The 22101-nt window shown below is 41.7% G+C and overlaps 2 protein-coding genes across 4 annotated transcripts in view; both read left to right on the top strand.

The window, feature by feature from the left end:
• The window catches only part of cacnb1 (calcium channel, voltage-dependent, beta 1 subunit), a 54912-nt gene extending 37278 nt beyond the window's left edge, over positions 1-17634 (top strand). Inside the window, exons 5-14 of one of the 3 annotated variants that reach the window (XM_036147786.1) lie at positions 1016-1152; positions 1441-1508; positions 3928-4088; positions 9333-9413; positions 9501-9559; positions 9649-9758; positions 11993-12001; positions 13306-13457; positions 15386-15481; positions 17121-17634. In XM_036147786.1, coding sequence (XP_036003679.1) covers positions 1016-1152; positions 1441-1508; positions 3928-4088; positions 9333-9413; positions 9501-9559; positions 9649-9758; positions 11993-12001; positions 13306-13457; positions 15386-15481; positions 17121-17405 — 1158 coding nt within the window. In that variant the 3' untranslated portion in view covers positions 17406-17634. Of the gene's footprint in view, positions 1-1015; positions 1153-1440; positions 1509-3927; positions 4089-4475; positions 4505-9332; positions 9414-9500; positions 9560-9648; positions 9759-11992; positions 12002-13305; positions 13458-15385; positions 15482-17120 lie in introns of all 3 variants that reach the window. The other 2 variants (XM_036147788.1, XM_036147787.1) reach the window with 2 other exon arrangements.
• Positions 17635-17969: 335 nt separating this feature from the next.
• LOC105932718 (voltage-dependent L-type calcium channel subunit beta-1-like) lies at positions 17970-20988 on the top strand. The gene has a single exon (XM_021321264.2). It carries the CDS (start codon positions 18838-18840, stop codon positions 19495-19497), a length of 660 nt encoding a protein of 219 aa, XP_021176939.2. The 5' UTR covers positions 17970-18837; the 3' UTR covers positions 19498-20988.
• Positions 20989-22101: the final 1113 nt, after the last annotated feature.

Below are 22101 nucleotides of genomic sequence, written 5' to 3'. Positions count from 1 at the left end.
GACATAATTAAATCTCAGCTTTAAATTGCAGCAAGACTTAAACTTGACTTCATAGACTCCCTCCTTCCATTCCTAAATCCAAATCCTTTGACTTGAAGCTGAAGGATTTGGTCTCTGTTAATGTATTTAAGGGATTTTTAAACCAGTTTGTAAATAAGGTTTGTGTAGATATATTGCTATATTTTTAATCGTATTCTGCCAAAATTGTATCTTTAATGTATTTACATGTCTGTAGTTTTTGATTGGAATTGTGTGCTGCTGCTATTCTTGGCCAGCTGTCTCTTGACAAAGAGATTTTTAATCTCAGTGAGATCTAACTGGATAAATAAAGGTTACATACATACATTATCTTAAGGTTACAGTATCTTGAGGTCCCGAGCTGGTAGAGGCATATACACCAAACGACCTGCGGCTGTCATTGCAGTAGCTAGATAAATCAGGGCTCTCACTGCAACAACGAAACTAAAAATAAGTAAAACTTTTCTTGAGTGTATTCGTCCTTGATTTAATTAGGTAAATAAGATTGTCTGCCAATGGAATGAGTATTTTGACCCCTAAAATAAGATAATTAGATACACTGCACTTGAAATAAGATGGTGGAGATGAGTTGTTCCTACTTTAAGTGCAAACATCTTATTCCATTGGCAGATCATTTTATTTACCTCCTCAAGTCAACGATAAATACACTAACTTCGAGAACATTTTAATTAATTTTAGTTAATTTTTTCAGTACTGAATCCAGATTCAACCATTTCAGGTTTAATTTATTTTTTGCCAAAATTGGGGAATGCATGTATTCAGTTCACGTTTGTACACTAATAGTTTGATCTATCCCATAACATCCCAACCAAATATATTCAAGTTTTTGGTTCTTACTTGACAAGAAAAAAAAGTAAAATAAAATTTTTCTTTAAAGGCACTATAGTTAGTTCAGTTTTGACTCTGGTAAATTATGCAGTATCTGATTTTTTTTATTTTTTGCTTACTGACGTCTGGCTTGTTGCCGTGTGCGCAGAAGTACAACAACGACTGGTGGATCGGGCGCCTGGTGAAGGAGGGCTGTGAGGTGGGCTTCATTCCCAGCCCGGTCAAACTGGAGAACACTCGCCTGCTGCAGGAGCAGCGGATGAGACAAAATCGGCTCAGCTCCAGGTAACGGTGAAAGGTCCTCTGTGTCTACACTACCAGCAGCGCAAACAACAGCTCCGCTTTTCAAAAAAGGGGTCAAACATGAATCACTCCTGGTCCACCAGGCTCTGTAAAACATACAAAAATAGAGAGAAGCAAAGCTGTGAGTCACTTTATTCATCTGTGCTTCTACTGTACATACACACCAGCCCTCTTTTGTTGCTGTATTTAAAGATATTTACCTAGAGTAAGTAAGATTGTTTAGAATATGAATTAAAAACATACGTATTTCACCTCCTTTTACCTTCATAGTAAATCTGGTGGAAGTTCAAGTCTGGATGTTGCTACAGGAACTCGCAGGCCTACCCCGCCAGGAACAGGTAAGGTCATAAAACATTCTGCAGTGTTTGCAATCCTGAAGCAAGACCGTGTCAAATAAGACGGGCGCTTGATTCTTTAAAAGGAGACGTTAATAATTGGCTAGTTATCCAAGCATGATGATGAATCACGGCACGTCTCAGTGGGTTCCTGGGAGAAGCGAAAGAGGTCTTTGGAGGTCTGTCATTAGCACTCAGGACGCGACTGAAATAGATACGAGAATAGGCTACGCTCATTAGAGCTGTAAAGTATGTCTGGCTTGTGTGAGTCTGCATCACGGTGTCTCTGCGGAGACGCTGAAACTGAAATAAATCAACATGTTGTTGACTTTAACTGTGTTTATCAGATGGAGCCCCAAAGATGGGGTTCACACCTCTAAAACAGCTGCCCTGGGAAGAAATGTACATTTACTCATGATTGGCATGCGTTTGTGTGTTAAATGTTGGGGGTTTTAATATTTGGCATGATCACATAACATACAACTTCAACTTTTGAGAACTTTTTCTCTAATTCACACAGAAGAAGAACATTTAGCTGCTGGGAGATTCCAGCAGAAGGACGAGAAGGGGAGAGGCTCAGCTTTAGGTTTCTGAGTTTGGAGACAGCGCTGAGGTAGAAGAAGTGATCCTGGGGATTTGTTTTGGAGACGGTGAACACAGGGTGGTTGGAAGGGGTCCATGGGGTTTCCATGGAGGACATAGCTGGTGAAACAGGGTTCTTTAGAGCAGGCAAGTCATGGGGAAAAGGAGCTGCAGTGGACTATGGTGGATAAATGAGGTTACTGGAGAGAGTCCGTCACCGCGGGTGTGGCTGAGGAGATCCAGGACGAAGAATCGACTGAACCTGGGAGCAAAAAGAGCACAAGGGTATATAAGGAGATGGTAGGTGTAACAGTTATCTTCCTTTAAAGGGGACATATCATGCAAAATCTCGTATTTTAGCCCTTAAATACATTTTGTGTACTTGGAGTCTCTAAAAGTGCAGAAAAGTTGAATGTGGTCTGTGCCAGAGCTTTTTCAAGCTATTCAGCTTCCTCTGTTTTATATTATGTTTTTTGAACAGTCTCATCACAGTATTTAGTGTGGAACTGCAAAGAAAGGTCATTGAGTTCTAATATCCAAATCGGTTTCTCGGAGTGATGTTGTAGTCGAAGCTAAAGGATGCAGAAGCTACAAGTGGAAAAATCCAAATGTTCGGTTGTTCATTAGACCGTCCCCCAGTATACTACAAAAATGGCTGATCGGCGTGAAGTGGAACGCTCTGGAGACAGGCGGGGTGTGAAGTGCCTCCTTTAGATTTAAAGAGACAGCGTCAAAACGAGTTGCTCTCAGACGAACCTCAGACCAGGGATAAAAAGGAAGCATGTGGGGGTAAATTATTGAGAAATTCAGGCCAAAACATTGCAGTTCCACTTGATAAAGACCACAAGTGATGGATTATAACATGAAGAGGAAGAGCTAAAAAGCGTACTATGTCCCCTTTAAGAACAAGAAACTCTAAAATAGTCCTTCAGAGCATTTTCTATGGGGGCAGCTGCACATTTCAGTCCTCAGATCTTCGCTGATGTTCTTGGAGTTTCCCATTCTTGTGAATACTACTATGTGCTTTCAAACTAAATACTTTTGCACACCCAATTCTTGGTTTTAAAAATCAATGAAGTTGTATGTTGTGTAATCATTGCAACCTGGAAAATGATTGGTTAAGATGAATCCACTAAACCTCCAACATTTAATAAATTAATGCCTATGATAACCAAATGTCAACACACACCTAGATATTCCTGTGATTGTTGGGTTAAGTAAAGTTTGATGTTTTGGTAAGCTATTTACTCAGGTTTTGAGCCAAGAGTTGTTGCTTTACCGAATCTACAATAAGCAAGTGGATTTTTGCACGTTTCCAGTTTTTACAGCTGCCGTCCATGACAGCATGTTAAATAAATATGCTTCAGCATTCATCTCCCAGCCCTAAACAAACTCCCTTTTCTCCCAAAACCCTGGGTTGACCCCCACCATTATCACACCATCACTTAGCTTGATTTCTTCTCTCCTGTCATCTATTTTCTCCGTTTCTCTCGCAGCTCCTCCCGTATCCCACTTCTTTCACATCAACACTTCCAGTTTAGCTGCTTTCACACCGAATTCACCTTCTCCTCTGCTGTTCTCGCTGTTACACCTGACATCTGCGCTGCACTTCATGATGATCTGTTGTGTTCTTCTTTAAAAACTTTTTTTTTTCTGTTAGAATCACCTTTTCTATCACAGCTTATGTCATGTTTTGCCTCCCTCCTGGTTCCTCTCATGTTCTTTTCCTCCTTTCATTGTCTCTTATTGTTATTTTTCTCCCTTTTTCTTTCACTTTTCTTCATCCTGCTTTCTCCGCCTTCTTCTATTTCTCTGTCCGAACCGTCCACCCAACCACCAGCTCCCGTGGACACGTCCACAGCAGCCTTTGACATTGACCCCCTCGACCTGGATGACGAGGAGCCCCCTGAGTCCCAGGGTGACCCTCGTTCCCCCAAGGGCATGTCGGGCAGCGTAACTTCTCCCCAGGCAAACGCCCACCGACTGCCTTTCTTTAAGAAGGTAACGTTGAGAACGACTAGCCTGGGACATTTTGCTGTAGCCTCCCTTCTCCAACTTTCCCGAACTTGACCTCCGAGAGGTAGCTGGGGTAACCCTAATCTACCTTCCCTCCCTGTTTTTCACTAACTGCTCGCAGTTTAATCATCCCGGCTGCTTCTCCAATGTCCCAAATCTAACCCTGTTTGGCCCCAGAAGGCTCCTTCTCAAGCTTGTGATGCTAAGATACGTTTGAATGCGTGTTTCTGTGCTGGAAACGCTAACTCTGAATAAGAACGTCTCTTCTCCCATTGTTTTTTTCCTCTAATCTGAACTAAATATGCTTGTGTGTTTTGTGCTTTTCTTTTTTCTTTTTGTCTCTTTTTGCTTTTGTGTGGAATGATGCTGCAGGCGGCCCGGCTAAACAGAAACAGAAGTCGGTGAGTGTTTTCTCAACACTAACCTCTAACATGTAATCGACTCTTTCTGCTGTCTCATGATGTGCCGCTTGCTGAAGCTTTTAGCGGTCGTTCGACTGTTTATGCTTCCAAATAATCATTGTGGCAAAAACCGTCCACCGAAACAGGCTTTTAAATTATGTTGACGCCTCTGTCATTTCCCCTGAGCCCGTATTACAGCCATCAACGTGCAGATGCAGGTGCAGGCCCTGTTAGTCGGAGTCTGGCCGTAATGCATTCTGACATGCTTTCATTCCCATTTATGATACCTTATTTGAGTGACAGCAGCCCACAGTCAGTCAGTGTTTCATGCTTCTCTGTGTGATTTACGCTCATCATAAGCTTTCAAAAGGTTTTTTTTATAGCAGTGAGAGTAATGGTTAGCATTTTTGTTTGCAGTGGTGTTTACTGCATCAATGCTCCCTCCATACTGCTGGTGCAAGAGCAAAGTCTCACAGTGAAACATCGACACAGAGCCAACTCTTGTTTTGTGTAAACTTATTCATTGGGGGGGGAAATCCCACACTAATATAGATTTTATGCATTAAGTCATGTGTACTACAATTAGTGGCACCCCTGCTGTTTATTCTTCTTTTTAAATATTACACCAACCTTTTTGACTATTCAATTTTGCACAATCTCTGTGCTTCAATATAGCCAAGAAAAAAGGTTAAAAAAAGCCCCCACGGTGAAGACCCACCGGATTTTCAGATTTTCATTTAATGTATCCCAGTATTTCAGATAATTTATGATAGCATTCACTCCAACAAGGTAGTTAAACAGGCCCACAGCGTCACAGATCCTCCACTAAACGCATCAGTGGTCATGAGGGGATTTTCCATTCTTTTGTTTTTCACACCTCAGCCCAAATGGAGTGTTTGCTGGAAGAAACTTCATCTCCACCTCATCTGACCTAAGCACTTGGCTCCATTTAAAGTCCCGGTCATGTTTAGCAAACTCTACAGCACAGTTGCCCAAGTTCAGTCCTTGAGAGCGACTATAGGCTACATTTTTTGGATGCATCCCTGCTCCAACACACCTGAATCAAATGATTAGTTTATTATCAGGACTTACTGAGCTAAAAGACATGCAAATGAGGGAATTCATCCATTTGATTCAGATGTGGAGATGAGATGCAGCTAAATATTACATGACGGTAGCTTCCGCCTCTACTGTGCTTTCTTCCTTTACTCTGCTGCTTTCTGTTTTAGCTGTAGTGTCAGAAAGGTCAGATCAGAGACCTCAAGCTTTAGCTTTCTGAATATAAACAATTAGGCTTTGAATTTTTAGCGTTGAAGCTCGTTCCAGTGAAACAATGAAACAAAATAAGTTATTCTATTTCTAATTTTGGAAAGGTTGGACAAAATTAGTTTAGATCAGAAATCCCCAATAATATACTTATGGTAGCTTATTTCTTATTAAAAGAAACAATTAAGTCTTTCTGTATGTTTGATGTATAAACATAAATCAAGGATTTACTTATCTTATTCCTTTGTTTTCCCTATGATTGTCTCTAATGTTTTTCTTTTCTTTTCATGTGCAGCACTTTGATACTGAAAAGTGCTATATAAATAAACTTGCCTTGCCTTAGCTTTCTAGTATAGAACGATAATTTTGTCCCACAATGGGGAAATTTGGTGGCAATAGTGGCAAAAAAGGAGTTACACACACAATCAGTAATGAAAATACAAGCTAATCTAAACTTAAGTTAGTTCCAGAGCAACAGAGAACAAACTTATCAGAAAGATCCAAATAAAAGTATTGCACAATTATTGATAATATGGCCTATTCGGGTAAAAACAAAATACATATACAATGTTAAACACAGGAAAAACAGCAGCCGATTTACACAACAACAATGTCTGCAGGTTTGAGAATATGTTAGAAGTAAGGAGAATTTGGAGTGGGTTAAAGTGCTTGCTGCAGCACGATCAGGAGGTTGGATATTTAACTATTTCCCCTGTACTCGTTAAGTAACAAGAAGCTTTTATACTAAAGTGTGAGATTGAAGTGGCCCTGGTTTAAGACATTTTTTCCAATTCCCATTAAATTATTTTGTAATTCCACCAGCAGTGATGGTATCTATAGCTACTGAAAATATATAGTGGTCAGTCTGAGGTACGCTATCAATCAAGTTACTTACTGCTCCAATTTGTGCACTATTCCTGCTTTATTCATAATGAACCAGGAGATCTGATGCTCTCAGCTCTCCAGCTTTGCCCTCTTTATTGACAAGAACCATTTGGATATTTTTACACCATGCATTTTTGGCTCTGGCAAATAGAAACGAGAAGAAACGAGGTGAAACGAGCTTCCACTGTTAAGGTTTATGTAATGCAATGTTTGAACAGGTCGCTCTAGTGCTTTCTGGTGCCTGAAGTGTTATACTAGAACACAGAGGAGTGGGCACGCTAGGAACAAAAATCTAAAAAAAGGAAATAAATTTCATCCAGTTTCTTCATTACGGGAGACTAAAAGACAAATGATTGTTTTTATCCTAATTAAAATGGCTTGTAAAGATTTAGAGAAGTGCATGTATAGATACAAATACAGGCCTGCAGGCAATATAATGTTTTAAAAAAAACAGCACAAGAAGGTGATGCAAGGCAATTGAAAATTTGAGACTCGATAGGCCGTGGGTGCTGAAGAGGGCGACAGGGCAGTGATGGGGGGAAAAAAACTGCATAAAAAGAACAAAAAGCAGAAAAATCAAGAAGAAAACAACAAGAAAGCCAAAATTATGACGCAACATGTAGACTAGATCCAGAACTTGTAAAAGAATGATCATCCTGTCAGAAATTATAATTTTAAAATAAGCCCTAAATCACCAACTTGCAGTGTGAGTTTTCTTTGCGAGTCGACACATTAAATAATACAGTTTCAGTCATTTCAGTTTTATTTAAGAAAATGTTTGAAGAACTTTAGTTTGTACTTTTTACTTGTTTTGACTAAAACACTGGGTTTTGCATTTACTATTTTTAAGGACAAAAAATTGGTCTAACTGGTTGACACCTGGCTACAGTGGTAAAATATCTGCATATTGAAAACCAATTTTGATGATTAAGTCAAAGGTACTTAGTCAAAGGTTTTGATGATTAAGTCAAAGGTTGACTTATCTGTTTGTTGGTATTTGTTTTGTATCAGCCTGACCTTTAAATAGTCGTTTTTATTTCTCTGAGAAATTTTGTCCATCTTTTCAAGCACATTCATACAGTGCCTCTGAGTAAGGTCCAACTGATATACGTTCACAGACATGGAGAAGTATTTGGAGACCTTAAACCGGACTTATGAAGCATTCAGGCATTGAAAGGCCCCTAAATTAAAGAGATGACCCAATGTTGTGTCTGCACACGGAAAATAGCAAAGAACTCATTTTAAATCAGATTCTTAAGGACTTTTCTACCAGCAGTCTGCCATAATTACAGGTTTTGCTCATATTAATGTAGCTGAGTCAACTTAATATGCCAGAGTTAACAGGATTTGTATTAATATAATAGTATTTTAGCACCAACAAGGTGATATCCAGAGAGCTGTTGGCTGAAACCTATGAAAACAGCCAATGATCAGCTGAAGGATGATGCATCTCTCAGGTTGTCTTAGATCTCGCAGATATTGTTCATCTGCTGGGATTTCCTCTGGTGTCCTCTACTTGTCCTCTTTTATTATTATTATTTCATTATTATTACTGACAATAAATAAAGACAGCTTGACATTCATTCCCACTTAAAATAGCTAAAATACCACACAGCCGAATCACATCGGGCACACGCGAGGAGAACATTGTTAATCAGCACTTTGAAGGAGTTTTTTCCCCATTTAAACCTCAGACATTTGATTTTGTACACCCTCGACTGTTGAAGTGATCGTGGACTCCATGGTGGTAAAGAGCTGCCTGAGATCTCTGCTGTTGTCAGCATGAAAATGCATGTCTTCTCAATCAGAAAGACGCTGTGCAAGCTTAACTTACGTCACTGGTGTGCGAGGAGACCTGTGCTTCCTAAGAAAAACATCAACGGCTGAGATAATGTAGGAAAAGATCAGGACTTCTGAAATAAAGCTCTTTGGACAGATGATCTTAAGATTAAATAATTTGGACGCCAGGACATTAGATCTCTTTGGCGTAGACCTTCCAGCTGAAAGTTTGGAGTGGGATAAACTTTCCTCGTTGAGGTTATATCAGCTATAGGAGCCAACCGTCGCTGTTGTGGGGCGCAAGAGTGTTTTTTATCAGCTGGGAAAAATAATTTTTGCCACTTATATTTTATATTTTAGTAAAACAAAGTTCATTTTTGTTGTTTAAGAGCAATAAAATCAGTTTCTTCTCCAGACATAAATAAAATATAAGGTTTGACATCCATATGTGAACACTTCTTAATAGAGAGCTAAATATTTAATGGGTGTCCTCATTTTTTATTTTTTTTTTTACTTGCCTGTACAATTAGTAATATAATATGACTGCAGCAACTGTTCCCATCTGTAGAAGAAAGAGGGAAGTGTCGAGCACGACGCCTGTGTTCGGAGCGGCAGCCCAGTCACGAGAGCTCTCCTGACACTCGCGCTGGCGGCTGCTTTAATTATGGCCACGTTCATTATGGAGCCCAGGAAATAGAGGGCAGCGCTCTCGAGTTCAAAAATCAATCCCTCCCTCCTGAACGCTCAGACAGTTAATAAAACAAATGGACTCTGCCGTCTGAGACTCGCCATCCATCACTCTGACCTCTCACACAAGGAGGAGAAGGATTTATGTGTGAGCGTAACTCTGCATGAGCTTGGATTGTCCAATTCTGATCCTCTCCTTCCCCCGGCCCAGATGGAGCACGTTCCTCCATACGACGTGGTTCCCTCCATGAGACCCATCATCCTCGTTGGACCCTCACTAAAAGGTTATGAGGTAAGGAGGGAAAGGAAGCGACAGTTGCTATTTTCAGCCTAACCTCGGTCCCTTTCTACGTTCCTCATGTCTGATGTTGCTTCCTAGGTCACAGATATGATGCAGAAAGCCCTCTTTGACTTTCTGAAACACAAATTTGAGGGCAGGTAAGATTTGCAAAAAGCCATCAAGACCTACAAGTCTAGAAATTCTCCCTCTGATTAATTAAGGAAGTGTGTGTGTTTTTTTCCCCCAGGATATCCATCACACGTGTGACAGCAGACATCTCTCTGGCCAAACGCTCGGTCCTCAACAACCCCAGCAAACACACCATCATCGAGCGCTCCAGTACCCGCTCCAGCCTGGGTGAGAAGGCCCGCTTTAGTTATTACTTTAGGTTGGAAAACGCGCTTAGAGAACGCCACAGAATGCAGGATCTTTCCCCCCCGAGGTTAAATGACGCAGAGTAGAGAAAAGATCAGAATAGAAAACATTTCTATCCATCGTGTTTCGTTGCTGAGCATCTTTCGCTATCTGTGTTTCACATCTATGTTTTAATTCACGCCAACTCAAAGACGCCTGGTAATTATTTCAGACAAGCAGAAAAATAAACATATTTCTTTAAAAACAAAAAAAGGAAGCAAATTCTCTCCAGGTCAGGACTAATGGCCTTATTTCCTACTTTTCAGACAACTTAGGGGCATCAGACTCACAGAGGCAGACAGCTTTAAAATATCAACAGATTTAATGTCTTGTCTCTGTTCACAAATTAATCGAAATCATCCAGTTTTCCCTTGAGTCAATGCTGTGGTCATTAAAGGGATAGTTCAGGAGTTCTGAAGTCAGGTTCTGTTAAAAGCGTATAAGGGATCAATATCTAACATGCAGCAAGATATCATCATATATCCCTCATTTAATATTTGTCTAGATTAGTCCCCTACACTGTAAAACCAATGTCTGTACAATAAGAGCCCAGATCGAGGCCTTCCTCCATCATCTTAAAAGATCTGATCCCCAAAACGCCAATTCTTAGAAGCCGATTTCTGCCACTGGAAGACTTAAATGCAAAATTACAGTTTTTATTTACACTTTATCAAAAAGTGCCACTTTGAAAATGTACACACTTTTCCATAATCAATGGAAAAATCTTCGTCAGAATGATTGTGATCAAGCCCTTCTTATACTTGCTGCGCAGCTTTTTGCGTATTTCCACTGGTATCACTGCCTTAATCTTTAGCTTCCTGCACAGATTTTCTATCGGGTTCAAGTCAGGACTGTAGGTCAGCCACTCCAAAATGTTAACATCACCTCCAGTCAGAAGAAACATGATGGTGAAATAAATCTTTAAACCTAAATCTGCCAGGGGTAGGAATGATGTTGGGCTTAACTCCATCTCATAATTATGAGATTTAAGGTTAAAATGTTGATTTAGCTATCAGATAATCAGCAGTACAATCTCATAAGAGATGCTAAGTCGAAATTATGATATAGTATAGTACCTTCTAACTATAAGATAGATGAGTGAAACGTATACACTCATTGGCCACATTATTACGTACATCTTGCTCCTTCCTTATTTTACTTTCAGAACTACCCAAATTCTTCATGCCATATAATTCAACCAGGTGTTAGAAACATCCTTTAGAGACTTTTATCTAAACTGACCTGATAGCATCATGCAGCTGTTGCAGACTTGTCTTCTGCACAAACATGGGTGTCTCATCGTTGTCTCTGTTATGATGTGAGATTTCTGCAAACCCAAAGTGCGTCAAGGATGGTTAGATTTAACGATAAACTGAGACTTACCAGTGCAGGGCCATGCCAGCGCTAGGAAAACCACCGAAATAAACAAAGAATCCGGAGTGGAAGAAACAAAAACCAGGACTGGGAAACAATCTACTGTAATGGGAATCAGGTGATGATCAACCGAATACCAAACAGCTGAGGGTAAAGACCAAGGTGGGGAACTGAGGAAGGAACAAAACAGAATTTACAGTTTTGGCCTGAAAATATTCACTACTGGGATCCCGCTTTTAGAAATGCAGGGTCGCGTCTGCTGCATGACTCCTGCGTCAGTACGGACGTCGCTGCTGCATACTGGGAGGTAGTAGCAAGTGAAACATCTGAAATTTTATACAAAAAGAACACAATCAATACAATTATCACATTACACACGTAGATAAACCTGATCAACGTTGGCCAAAAGATGCTTTAATAATGCACATAGCCTGGGATCAGTGGGGTACAACGATGAGATGATTGGTCTTTGATGCTTCTGTAAAGATGCTCATCAATGGCACCTACTTTTATTAAGGTGAGCTGAAAAGGGATCATTTTCTTGGGGAAGTTTTCGTTCCCGTCTGATGTGACGCATTATAAGGACTCCCTGGGTGTAGATGCAGTTAGACGGTAAAGACGGGTACAGCGTGGACTTCAGGCATCACTGTTTGTCATCAAAAAGACCTATAAGCTTTTATTCCAGCTCTGGTTGAGTCTGATCCAGCATCCTCTCTCTTTTCATCCTGTCTTTTCTGCCCTTCGCCCATCCTCCTCTCCCACCACCACGCATCCTCCTCCTCCTCTTCTGTCTTTTGATTCAGACGTACTGGGTACGTATGCTCCCCTCACAGCAAAACAATGAAGCTCCTCTTCCTCTGCCGTTTTCTTTTTTTCTTTTTTCTTCCCCTCCTAACTATATTCACAATATGCTTATATTCATCTCTGCCTGTCTGCCTGTCTGCTTGCCTGTCAGTTTATCTGTTCCTCATACTTCTTTGTGACAGCCCTTAGTCGGGAACAAAAAGGAAAGAATCACAAAACCCCAGCAGAGCGGCTAGAAATTTCTTTAGCAACGAGGAAAAGGAAGCCTTAAAATACTTCCCCAGACCTTAAGCTGTAGCCTGTGTTTCTACCACTATTTTATATGTCTGCCATCACACCACTGGCTCTTCCTTTATTAACTCATGGCGGGGAAGTAAGTTTATCTCAGCAGTCAAATGTATGAAATCCCAGTCCTTTGTTGAAGTTAATGAAAGCTTTGCCCGCTCTTCCTTTATATGAGCCGAACTTCAGACTTCTTATCAACATGCAGAGACCCTGTTTGGCCTCCAGCTTTAATTCTCTATCGCTCAGAACCCGACGGGAGCGGCTGGAATGTGTGCCTGCGGCATCTCGCTGCCTCCGTTATCTGCCTGTGCCACTGGGTTCGCAGCTCCTTGAGCTTTTTGACCAAGCAGGCAGGGAGTTTATTCGTGTTTTCAGGTGTCCGTCGGTCTCTCTCCTTCAATTAGAACGGTGGTCGAAAGGCTAGATTATGACGGGCTGTTACCGAGGAACTGCAAAAACATAACACACAAGCCGTCCACAGACATGAATGGTCCGCATGGTAGAGTAGTTCCTGCCGTGCCTGTACTCTGTGACAAAAAAACAACAAAAAAACGATGTTTCATGCTTCTATTTTTCTTGTCATGTTTCTGTTTTAGTCACATAGTGATAAAGTGTGGCCTTATTGCAAGCTACTCACAGTACCACAGGCATCTCATTTCTAAGCGCCTCTCAACATCACAGCCTTGAATTAGCAGTGATCACAGAGAGAGAAAAAAAAAACTTCATTTAAACTCTAAATATCCGAAGGCGGCAACTGAATGAGGATGCTGCAGCGTTCCATTTAGCGTTGCATAAATGGAACTTGAACTGTGGTCCAAAACCGGTTTACGTGCCTGGAAGTTTGTTTTTTCCCCCCCACAAATGATTCAACATGCATGAGTAGTTACTAACATCTCAGTTATGTACTTGTGCACAAGTTAAAGAAAGTCGGTCTCCTTAAGGAGAGATGTGTTTTTTTTAAAAGAAAGAAAGAAAATATGTCTGTTTTGTTATGTTTATGAGCTGTTTTCGCTTCCTGGGCTTTCAGCTGAGGTGCAGAGTGAGATTGAGCGTATCTTTGAGCTGGCCCGCACCCTCCAGCTTGTTGCTTTGGACGCAGACACCATCAACCATCCCTCTCAGCTGTCCAAGACCTCCCTGGCTCCTATTATTGTTTACATCAAAATAGCCTCACCCAAGGTAAGATCACATTTTATTTATCGCATCCCAAGTCATTAGGGGTAGTTTAGATCAGTGTTTTTTCCAACTTCAAAGCACACTGCCCTGCGTGCTTTAGATGTTTCCCTGCTTCTGCACACCGGATTCACATGATTGCATTTCAACAAAAACCTCTTGATCATCTGAAATCAGGCGTGCTGAAGCAGGATATCATTTAAAACATGAGAACAACAAGATTGAAAAAATGTGGGATCATGCGGAGTTCCTATAAGCAGTCAGTATCTTGGGCGGTAGACAGCAAATCACTCAAAAATGTTTTAGGAATTCAAGATTTTAGCCTTAGCGCAAACATTTTTATAGTTCAAAGCTAAAGTTTAAAGGGTAAAATCAGCCCTCCACTGACACGGGTGAAAGCCACTCAGAGAGGAAGAAGTCGTCACTCCAACAGCAACTAGAAGTCAGGTCACAGTTTGTCAATGCACTCAGGGACCAAGACATGTCCTGGTCTGATGATCTTAAAGCTGCTTGGCGATTTGGAAGAGAAAGCTGAAGACATGACACTTTAGGCCCGTTTACACGACACTTTTTTAACCGAGCCGAGACCAGTCCGAGCTCGGTAACCGTGATAATTCTTGTGTGTAAACAGTTAGCAGACTGAACTAGACTGCGCTAAACATAACCGGACCGCGCTAACTGCAGACCAGTTCCTGAGTAGGTCTCGGCCTGCTTTTTTTTTTTTTTTATCTGATAAAGAGCGCATGAGCAGACCGCGTCATCCCCTTAGAGTCAGCTGACTGTCCGCGGTTTTTCCGGCGTGTCTGGCTACACGTCCCGATTCACACTTCATTCAGACAAATTTCAGACATTCATAAAAATACTAGCTTCCTTACCGTGCCTCACGATTTCCAGAGATGATTCTGCTTAGCAGTGTGATAAACCTCAGCGTCTGTCGTTGTTTCCTGCGTCTGTAAATCCTTATTAGATGTTCGTTTGTCTTATCCACGTCCCGAAAGCCGACTCTGTTTAACCATAACATCCTGAATGTTTTGTTTTGCTGCTTCCGCCTTCAATCCCAGAGAGTAGTAGTACCACAGATCGCCACTAGGAGGCGAGGAGCAACCAAGGAACTGGGACAGTGTGGTGTGTAAACGGTCGTCTTGGCTTGGTTAACTGATCCAAGCTCAGACTGGTCTCGGCTCGGCTCAGTTAAAAAAGTGTAGTGTAAACGGGCCTTTAGATAAAAGGCGAAGAGGCCAGTGTTAAGCTTTTATAATGGTGCTAATTTTCTATCCCCTCATAATAGCTCAACCATTAATATCTAAACCTCTACACAGGAAGTTAAAGCTTAGGCAACGTGAAGAACAAAGAGTTATCAGCCTCTTTGTTCACTGTCCATACATTTGTGCTTTCAATCAAATGTAGTGACGGTGTTGGGAACGTTTACAGACGCTTTAAGGCTGGTTCACACGGCCAGATTTTAAAAGACTCGGCTGATTTCCAAAACCTGAGCGACACCACACGTAACAATGAAAAATCATAGCTATAACAGGTTTGCTCGTACGGTGTGTGGTGTCCGGTCAGACGGCAAGAACAACACATGAACAGATTTCACTCGGGATCATTGAGATATCGGACAGGACTGGATCACGCTTAACGCATCACATTTAGGATCATCTTAATAATCCTAAGTGTGGTGTCAGCGATAGTCAGGGCCTGTCGCAAGGGGAAAATCGGGGCAAAAATCAAGCAAATTATCCTTCTGCGTGAATCAGTCTTTATTCAGAGTTTTGAAATCCACTCTTCCATCGCTTTGCTCTGAGTCGCTACTCGCATGACTCTCCTGTTAGCTTGGCTGCTCCATTAGAGTATTGATGCATTTTAACGGTATACCTTAGTTGAGTGAGTGGCGATTGTTTTGTCGATCAGCCGTGTTTTTTGCCTCCCTGCAGGTTCTCCAGAGGCTCATTAAATCCAGAGGGAAATCCCAGGCCAAACATCTGAACGTGCAGATGGTCGCGGCCGACAAGCTGGCTCAGTGTCCGCCTGTGAGTCCTCTGAGTGGTTTGCCCTCATTTGTCCTTTTGGAATCCGATGTAATTCATGCGGCTCAGTTTAATCATGGACATTTTTATTTTGATTATTTTTATTTAACCTTTTATATAACTAGGTTTTAATATAAACCATTAGGCTAAGCTTTCTTTCACAAAGATGTCCTGGCCAGGAGGTCAGCAGCACACACATCAGAAGCACTTTATTTTACATGTAAAGTGCAATCTGTTATAAACAGCAATTCAGAAAAAAAAATGCAGTTGTGGATATTAAAAAGTAGATGAAGTACAATAACTGTCAACAATATAGTATACAGTTAAAAACTGGCTAAAAGAGGCACTTTTTCCATGTAACATCTGGTGCTGTTTTGTGGATTTTGCTTTTTATGTAAGAAAATACTTAATGTTTAAAATGAAACAAGTTAAGAGGTTTTCAATTCAGCTCGGAGAATATTCCAAGCAGAATGAATGAAAGTCGTAAAAATGTTTGCTTTAAATATTAATTTAAATTATTTCTTTTCCTGTAAAAAGCTAGTACGTAACATAAACCTTTCATAGATTTTTAAAAACAAGGATTAAGTTTCTGGGTTTCAATTTATCATCAATTTTCTCTAATCCACTCAGGGTTAAAATTATACATACAGACTCAAATATATATGTTCAATTATATTTGGTTCAAATATTGCTTAGTAAGTTAAACCAAACAAACACGATTTTTTGCCATCAAAAAAAAAATCAAGAATAATACTTGCTGGGAATTTGGCCACAGTTATCGGCAGAACTAGTACAGTTCACTTAAAATGGCTGCATGGATCTGAAATTTAGGAATAATCATAACAACAACAAATTTATTCTCCTTCCTCAGACCTTAATGTTAATAATAAGTTTAAACTTGCTTTATATAGGGGTCATTGCACTGTGAAATTTTAGGCCTCCATCTTTTCTAATCCACCGAGATGGGCTACGGGACTGCCATGTTGGACAGATGGTTCAGTGCTTTTCCTCCAAACATCCCTTTTTTTTATTTGCTCGTTCTTCTTCTTCTCCGGCCATACAACTTTTCTCCAGAAGGTTTTTGGCTTGTCCATCCCGCTGTCCCTACATGCATGCTCGGTATGAGGGATTGCTGCAAAGGCGACGACGTAATGCGGTCTGCTGGGTTTCCTCAGATACAAAACTTTGGACAAATCTGTATGATTTGATTGAACTGACTTTGCAAAGTGCCTTCAGATGACGTGTTGTGAATCGGAGGTATATAAATAAATAAAACAAAAAATGCTCAATAGGGTTTAGGTCTGGAGACATGCCTAGCCACTCCAGCACCATAACCCTCAGTTTCTTTAGCAAGGCAGAGGTTTTGTTCTATCAACCTTAAGCCCAGGCCCACTTATTACCAATCTGAACCCATCTGTCGGCTGAGATGCGGGGAAATAAAACATCTGGGCTGAACCTGAGGGTGTCCTTAGACCCTCTCTGAGCTCCTTGGGCTCGCCCATTGCTACTGATATTTTGAGTTGAAATCTGTCTGTACAAATTTGACCCTCTGCATATTAGAGAACATCCATTTTAGACTTCCTGTGGCAGGAACTGTCCATGCTGCTTCTTTATTTCTAACAATTGCTTTGCTGCTCCTTAGGAACTGTTTGACATCATCCTGGATGAGAACCAGCTGGAGGACGCATGTGAACACCTTGCAGACTACCTTGAGGCCTACTGGAAGGCGACACACCCGCCGAGCAGCAACCCTCCCAACCCTCTCCTGAACCGCACCATGGCCACGGCCGCTCTGGCTGCCTCGCCCGAGCCCGTCTCCAACCTGCAGGTACAGGTGCTCACCTCTCTGCGCAGAAATATGGATCTGTGGCCCGACATGGACGGCGCAGTGGCCGGTGAGGGGAAAGTGGAGGAGCATGCTGTCTGAAGTCCAGCAGCAAGGAAGCGGGTTCTGAGGGGGGCACCCCGGTAACTTGACCCAAACTCAGCCTGAGCTCTGTAACCAAGAAGGAAAAGTGCAGTGAAACCGTGTCTATTCTGTATATAAAAACATAGGACAGGTGCAAAATACAAATGTTGGAGTAAGGAGCAAATTTCTCACATATGAACAGCTAGTTTAAGCACAACCACAAATAAAATGATGTAATCTGTCTGTTCGCCGTTTAAAGCTGTGAAAGTGAATGGTCTAGATCCCTCTGCCCTCGAGGCCCCTTCCACGAGCAAAATAATATCTGCTGCCCCAACCCTGCCCCTGTTAGCTCTGCGGCTTTGTTCCTCCTGCTCTTTTTCCTCTCCGAGAGGAGAATCCACTTTGCCGTCCTCCTCCGTGTTGCCATGGCACTGGCCCTGAAAACAGCAAGTCACATCCGCCTCTTCAAATAGAAAGGACTCGGTTTGGTGGAGGCCGTCTCTAACACTCTGTCCAGTGCAATCGATATGTCATACGGGTAACAGCAAAGGACTAATCAGTTTTCTTGCTCCTTTTCAATCACTGCTGGCTACTCATTAACCGTAATGACCTGCAGCCTGAAAGCCTGGCTGCTGCATGATGATGTAAAACCACACAGGTGTCCGCCACAGAACAAAAAGAAATAATATTTACAAAAAAGAAAAAGAAAAAAAAGCTTTATGTAGATTTAGAGAAATAAATCAGATTGAATATAATGATCCTGTGATGAATAATTGGCCTTGACGTGATCTGGAAGGTGGTGGTGCTATGATATCAATCAGCCAGTAGATGGCCCTGTTGTATTGTTCAATATTCTGATCTCCTTCTTGAATGAGGTAAGTCACATGGCTTTAATCTATGCAACTAACTAGGTTAATGTTACACATGTGTATGCCTGTATGTTAATACTTTAAACAGTACCTTGCAAAAATATTCATACAGCCTGAACTTCAGTATTTGTCACTTTGCCACAAACATCAACAGTTTTTCTTTTAAATTTTAAGTGATAATTGGGAACTGGAAGTAAAATAATGCAGGGCAATAATTTTTTTATGTACATAAAAATCTGAAGTGTGATATACAGGGTTGTGTTTTCAGCAACCCTGTATTCTTGTTACCAAATAATTTCTCGCTGCGGCGGCAAATCTTTTCTGGTCAGTGTGCAGAGTTTTCATATTTTAATTCATAGAGGAAAACCTCCACTTTTCCATGATGGGCTAAGTTGCGTTGATCTGTAACTTTAAATTCCATTTAAATACATTGAAATTTGTTGTTGTAACGTGACAAAATGTGACAAAAAAAATCAATAGGTGAAAAATATTTTTGCAAGGCAAAGCAAAATGTGTGAGAACCGAAAACTAACGTTTTAATCTCACAGCTAATCGTCAGTCTTTTTTATTTATTTATTTGTATGCTGATGTTGCTAACCCTGCTGGCTCACTTCTCACAGTTTGGTTTGCCGTTTGTGCATCTGCATGTCCTTGTTTTTTCGTGGCATGGGTGCGACTGGCTGCAGGGTCCGTACCTGGTTCACGGCGAGCAGAAGCGCGAGGGGGGTCTCACCGAGTGCGGTGGGAGCAGCACTCTGCACGACTATGAGACAGACCTGGGTGGAAAGCCTCAGCAGCAGCAGCAGCACCAGCAGCAGCAGCAGCAGGCTTACCTGCGCTCGTCTCGCGGCCAGCTACGAGGGGGTAGCGGGAGGGGCCTGTCCCGGCAGGACACCTTTGACTCTGAGACGCAGGGCAGCCGAGACTCAGCCTACACTGAGGCCGGTGACTCCTGCATGGACATTGAGACTGACCCATACGAAGAGCCCGACCCATACCGAGGTGGTGGAGGCAGCCGTCTTCACCTGGCGCAGCATCACGGCCGACAGGCCTCCTGGGAAGACGAGGGTGCTGAGCCGGACCAGGAGAACCTCAACCACCCCTCCATGCCGAGACAGACGCAGCCGCACGGACGGGCCAAGCTGAGGGAGCGCTACTGCCAGGACCCCGTGGACACAGGGTCCAACATGAGCCGCAACAAGAACCAGGATGATTGGGGAAAGGATGTTTACATCCGCTGAATGCCCACCACAGAGACTAGGAAGATGCAGACTGAGGACAGAGGGAGAGGGGACGGGATTCTGGTTGTAAAGGAACTGAAGTGTGGGTTTGGGGCCACACCGGTCAGGCTTACAAAAATGTGTTTACATCCCAGTAAAATGTAAAGGTATACGTCACCTGCCAGATGCCATTCTCATCAAGTTCTTGCAAATCCACTGATTTTTTTTTTTTTTGTTTGTTTAGAAGAAGAAAAATCTAGATCTGTTTTTATTTTGTTGTTTCTTCTGTTTCTTTAGTCAGTACTGCATGAATAAAATGGGTTTCTATGCTGACAGCACAGGTGATCTGTCAGACCCAACCTCTCCTTCAGTTGTAGAGTGTGAAGGGTGGTAGGACTGTGGTCTGTCGTGTCTGTCCTCCGCAGTCTTAAACAGGGTCTAACGTCGCCGTTCCCACATATGTATGTCGTCGGGGGTTTCTCTTTACATTCTTGTCACTCACAGCTTTTCACTTCCGGGATCTCCTCCCTTACTGGGATCCAGAAGTCGTGAGTCTCTCAGCGCCTCTCCCTTATCACCCAGACCTTAAAAAGCTGGTGGAGGAGTTGCCATATTCGCTACACTCATGACAGCTAGATCACAACAAAGATGTTTACTTCTTCCCTGAGCTGGTTCAGCTTTCAGTATTCGCACGCGGTGCAGCTTCACAGCAGCACTCGGTGCAACAACACTTATAGTCGTGAGAATGAAGTGTCCTGCCTTAGTCGCTCTCACCCCAAAAAAACACCTATATTTCAAGAAACCTACAATCACAAGTGCCGGAATGTCTTGCCAAGCCATGTCCACCAGTGGGTGGGATGTCTTAACTCTTGTTACACTTGTTTTCACGCCGTGTCCTAGTCTGTGTGTGTGTGTGTGTGTGTGTGTGTGTTTCCTGGCTACTCTGCAGCATAGCCCTGCTGCTGCTCCAGCACGTCACTCATCTCGTTTAGGTAACCTAACCGACTGCATTTCAGGGCTAATGCTCATGTAAAAGGTGTTTGTGCGTCAGGTTAATCACTCCAAGCTTCCACTTGAATTGCAAGCTTGTCTGACATTAAACATCACTCTCTTCTTACTCCTGATTTATGTCTGAATTAGTCTGTTTTTTTTCCCCCTCCTGTGAACATTTGCAGTTTATTTTTTAAATATACACTTTCTGTGAGGTAGTAGGAGGAGTATCATGTGGGGAGGGGGGGTAGGATCACCTTTGGTCTGTACTAAGTTATCTATAATGGAGAATCCATGAATGTCTTCAGTGGGCTGCTTTAGCCTGCCTCTGTCTTCGGTTGAATAAATAAATATTAATGATCAGTAAATAATGTTATTGTTGCGTTATCGCAATTTGTTAAAATGATAAGATAACATGTATCATTGGTGCCTGACTGTAGCTACATTTTGCTTTTTCTGCCTTTCATTTTTAATCTGTGGATAAATTCATATTTTAATTAAAAATTTAATTTAAAAACGTCACCGTGTCTCTCAATCCTTATGGAATGCAACTGTGTAAAAATGCAAAATCTCTGTTTGTAGGATTGATGTGAAGAAATATGTTATACTGAAGACTTTGTTAGGGAAAAAAGGAAAGTAATTCGTTAAAGCTTGTCTTTAAGTTATTGAAGCATGAAACTCTTGCTAAATGTTATACCTGTCCTGGAGTTTTGCTGGGTACAGACACATAAAGCAACGTCCAGACCGTCTGAAGATCAACTTGCCTCCTGAGGAAAAACGTGATCCTGAGCGGCCTTTCTCCCTTCACCATTTGCTCACTTCTGTTTACAGGAAGTGCTAACCCAGAAACATAAAGTTGCATGAGAGTCACCAATACCCAAGGCAAAAGTTGCATGCAGATAAGATGCGCATACCTATTTAAAATATGCAGGATGTGGTTTATCATTTCTCTGCAGCGTATTTTTCATATCTGCAGCCAGATGACATTGCATGGGTGGATATTGCAAAGTTGTGGTTTACACTCAAGCGGAACCTCACAACTGTGAGTTGAAGCAGCCAAAAAGCAGAAACCTAAAAAGGACACATCACAGGACATTTGTGGGGTTCATTATTTTTTTCTGTATATGTTTTATTCAGATTTTATGTGATAGACCAAAACTAGCACAGAAATATGTCATTTTGCTGCACATAATTAGCACACAGTTTCTGATATCACTAAATAAATCCTAGTGCAGCCAATTATCTTCAGAAGTTCCTAAATTAGTAAATAGAGTCACTCTGTGTTCAATTTAATTACAGTATAAACTAAGCTATTCTGTGAAGACCTCAGAGGTTTGTCAAAGAGAACATTAAGGAACAAACAGCATCATGAAGAGCAAGTAAAGTGGCAGAAAGGTCAGGCAGAAAGTTGTGGAGAAGTTTTAAACAAGCTTTAAACGAGAAATAAGTAAGAAATTTCCTGTAAAATTAACCATAATCATTCCCAGTTGCTCTATAAACAATCGGTTCAGTCCATCAACAATGTCTTAGTGATGTATTCTCCTTTCAAACCAAGAGGTAAGGTGCCAAACTACTTGGTGTGGTGTGTAGCCCAGGTTTACTTACTTTGGTCTATCTCAAAAAGCACAGTTCAAT

The sequence above is a fragment of the Fundulus heteroclitus genome, chromosome 16 (genome assembly GCF_011125445.2).
Source record: "Fundulus heteroclitus isolate FHET01 chromosome 16, MU-UCD_Fhet_4.1, whole genome shotgun sequence".
In the NCBI taxonomy this organism is placed as follows: domain Eukaryota; kingdom Metazoa; phylum Chordata; class Actinopteri; order Cyprinodontiformes; family Fundulidae; genus Fundulus; species Fundulus heteroclitus.
This window is presented reverse-complemented; position numbering and strand designations above follow the sequence as displayed.

Excerpts from the sequence above, each read along its gene's own strand:
- LOC105932718 (XM_021321264.2), top strand. The coding sequence starts at position 18,838 with ATGCTGATGTTGCTAACCCTGCTGGCTCACTTCTCACAGTTTGGTTTG.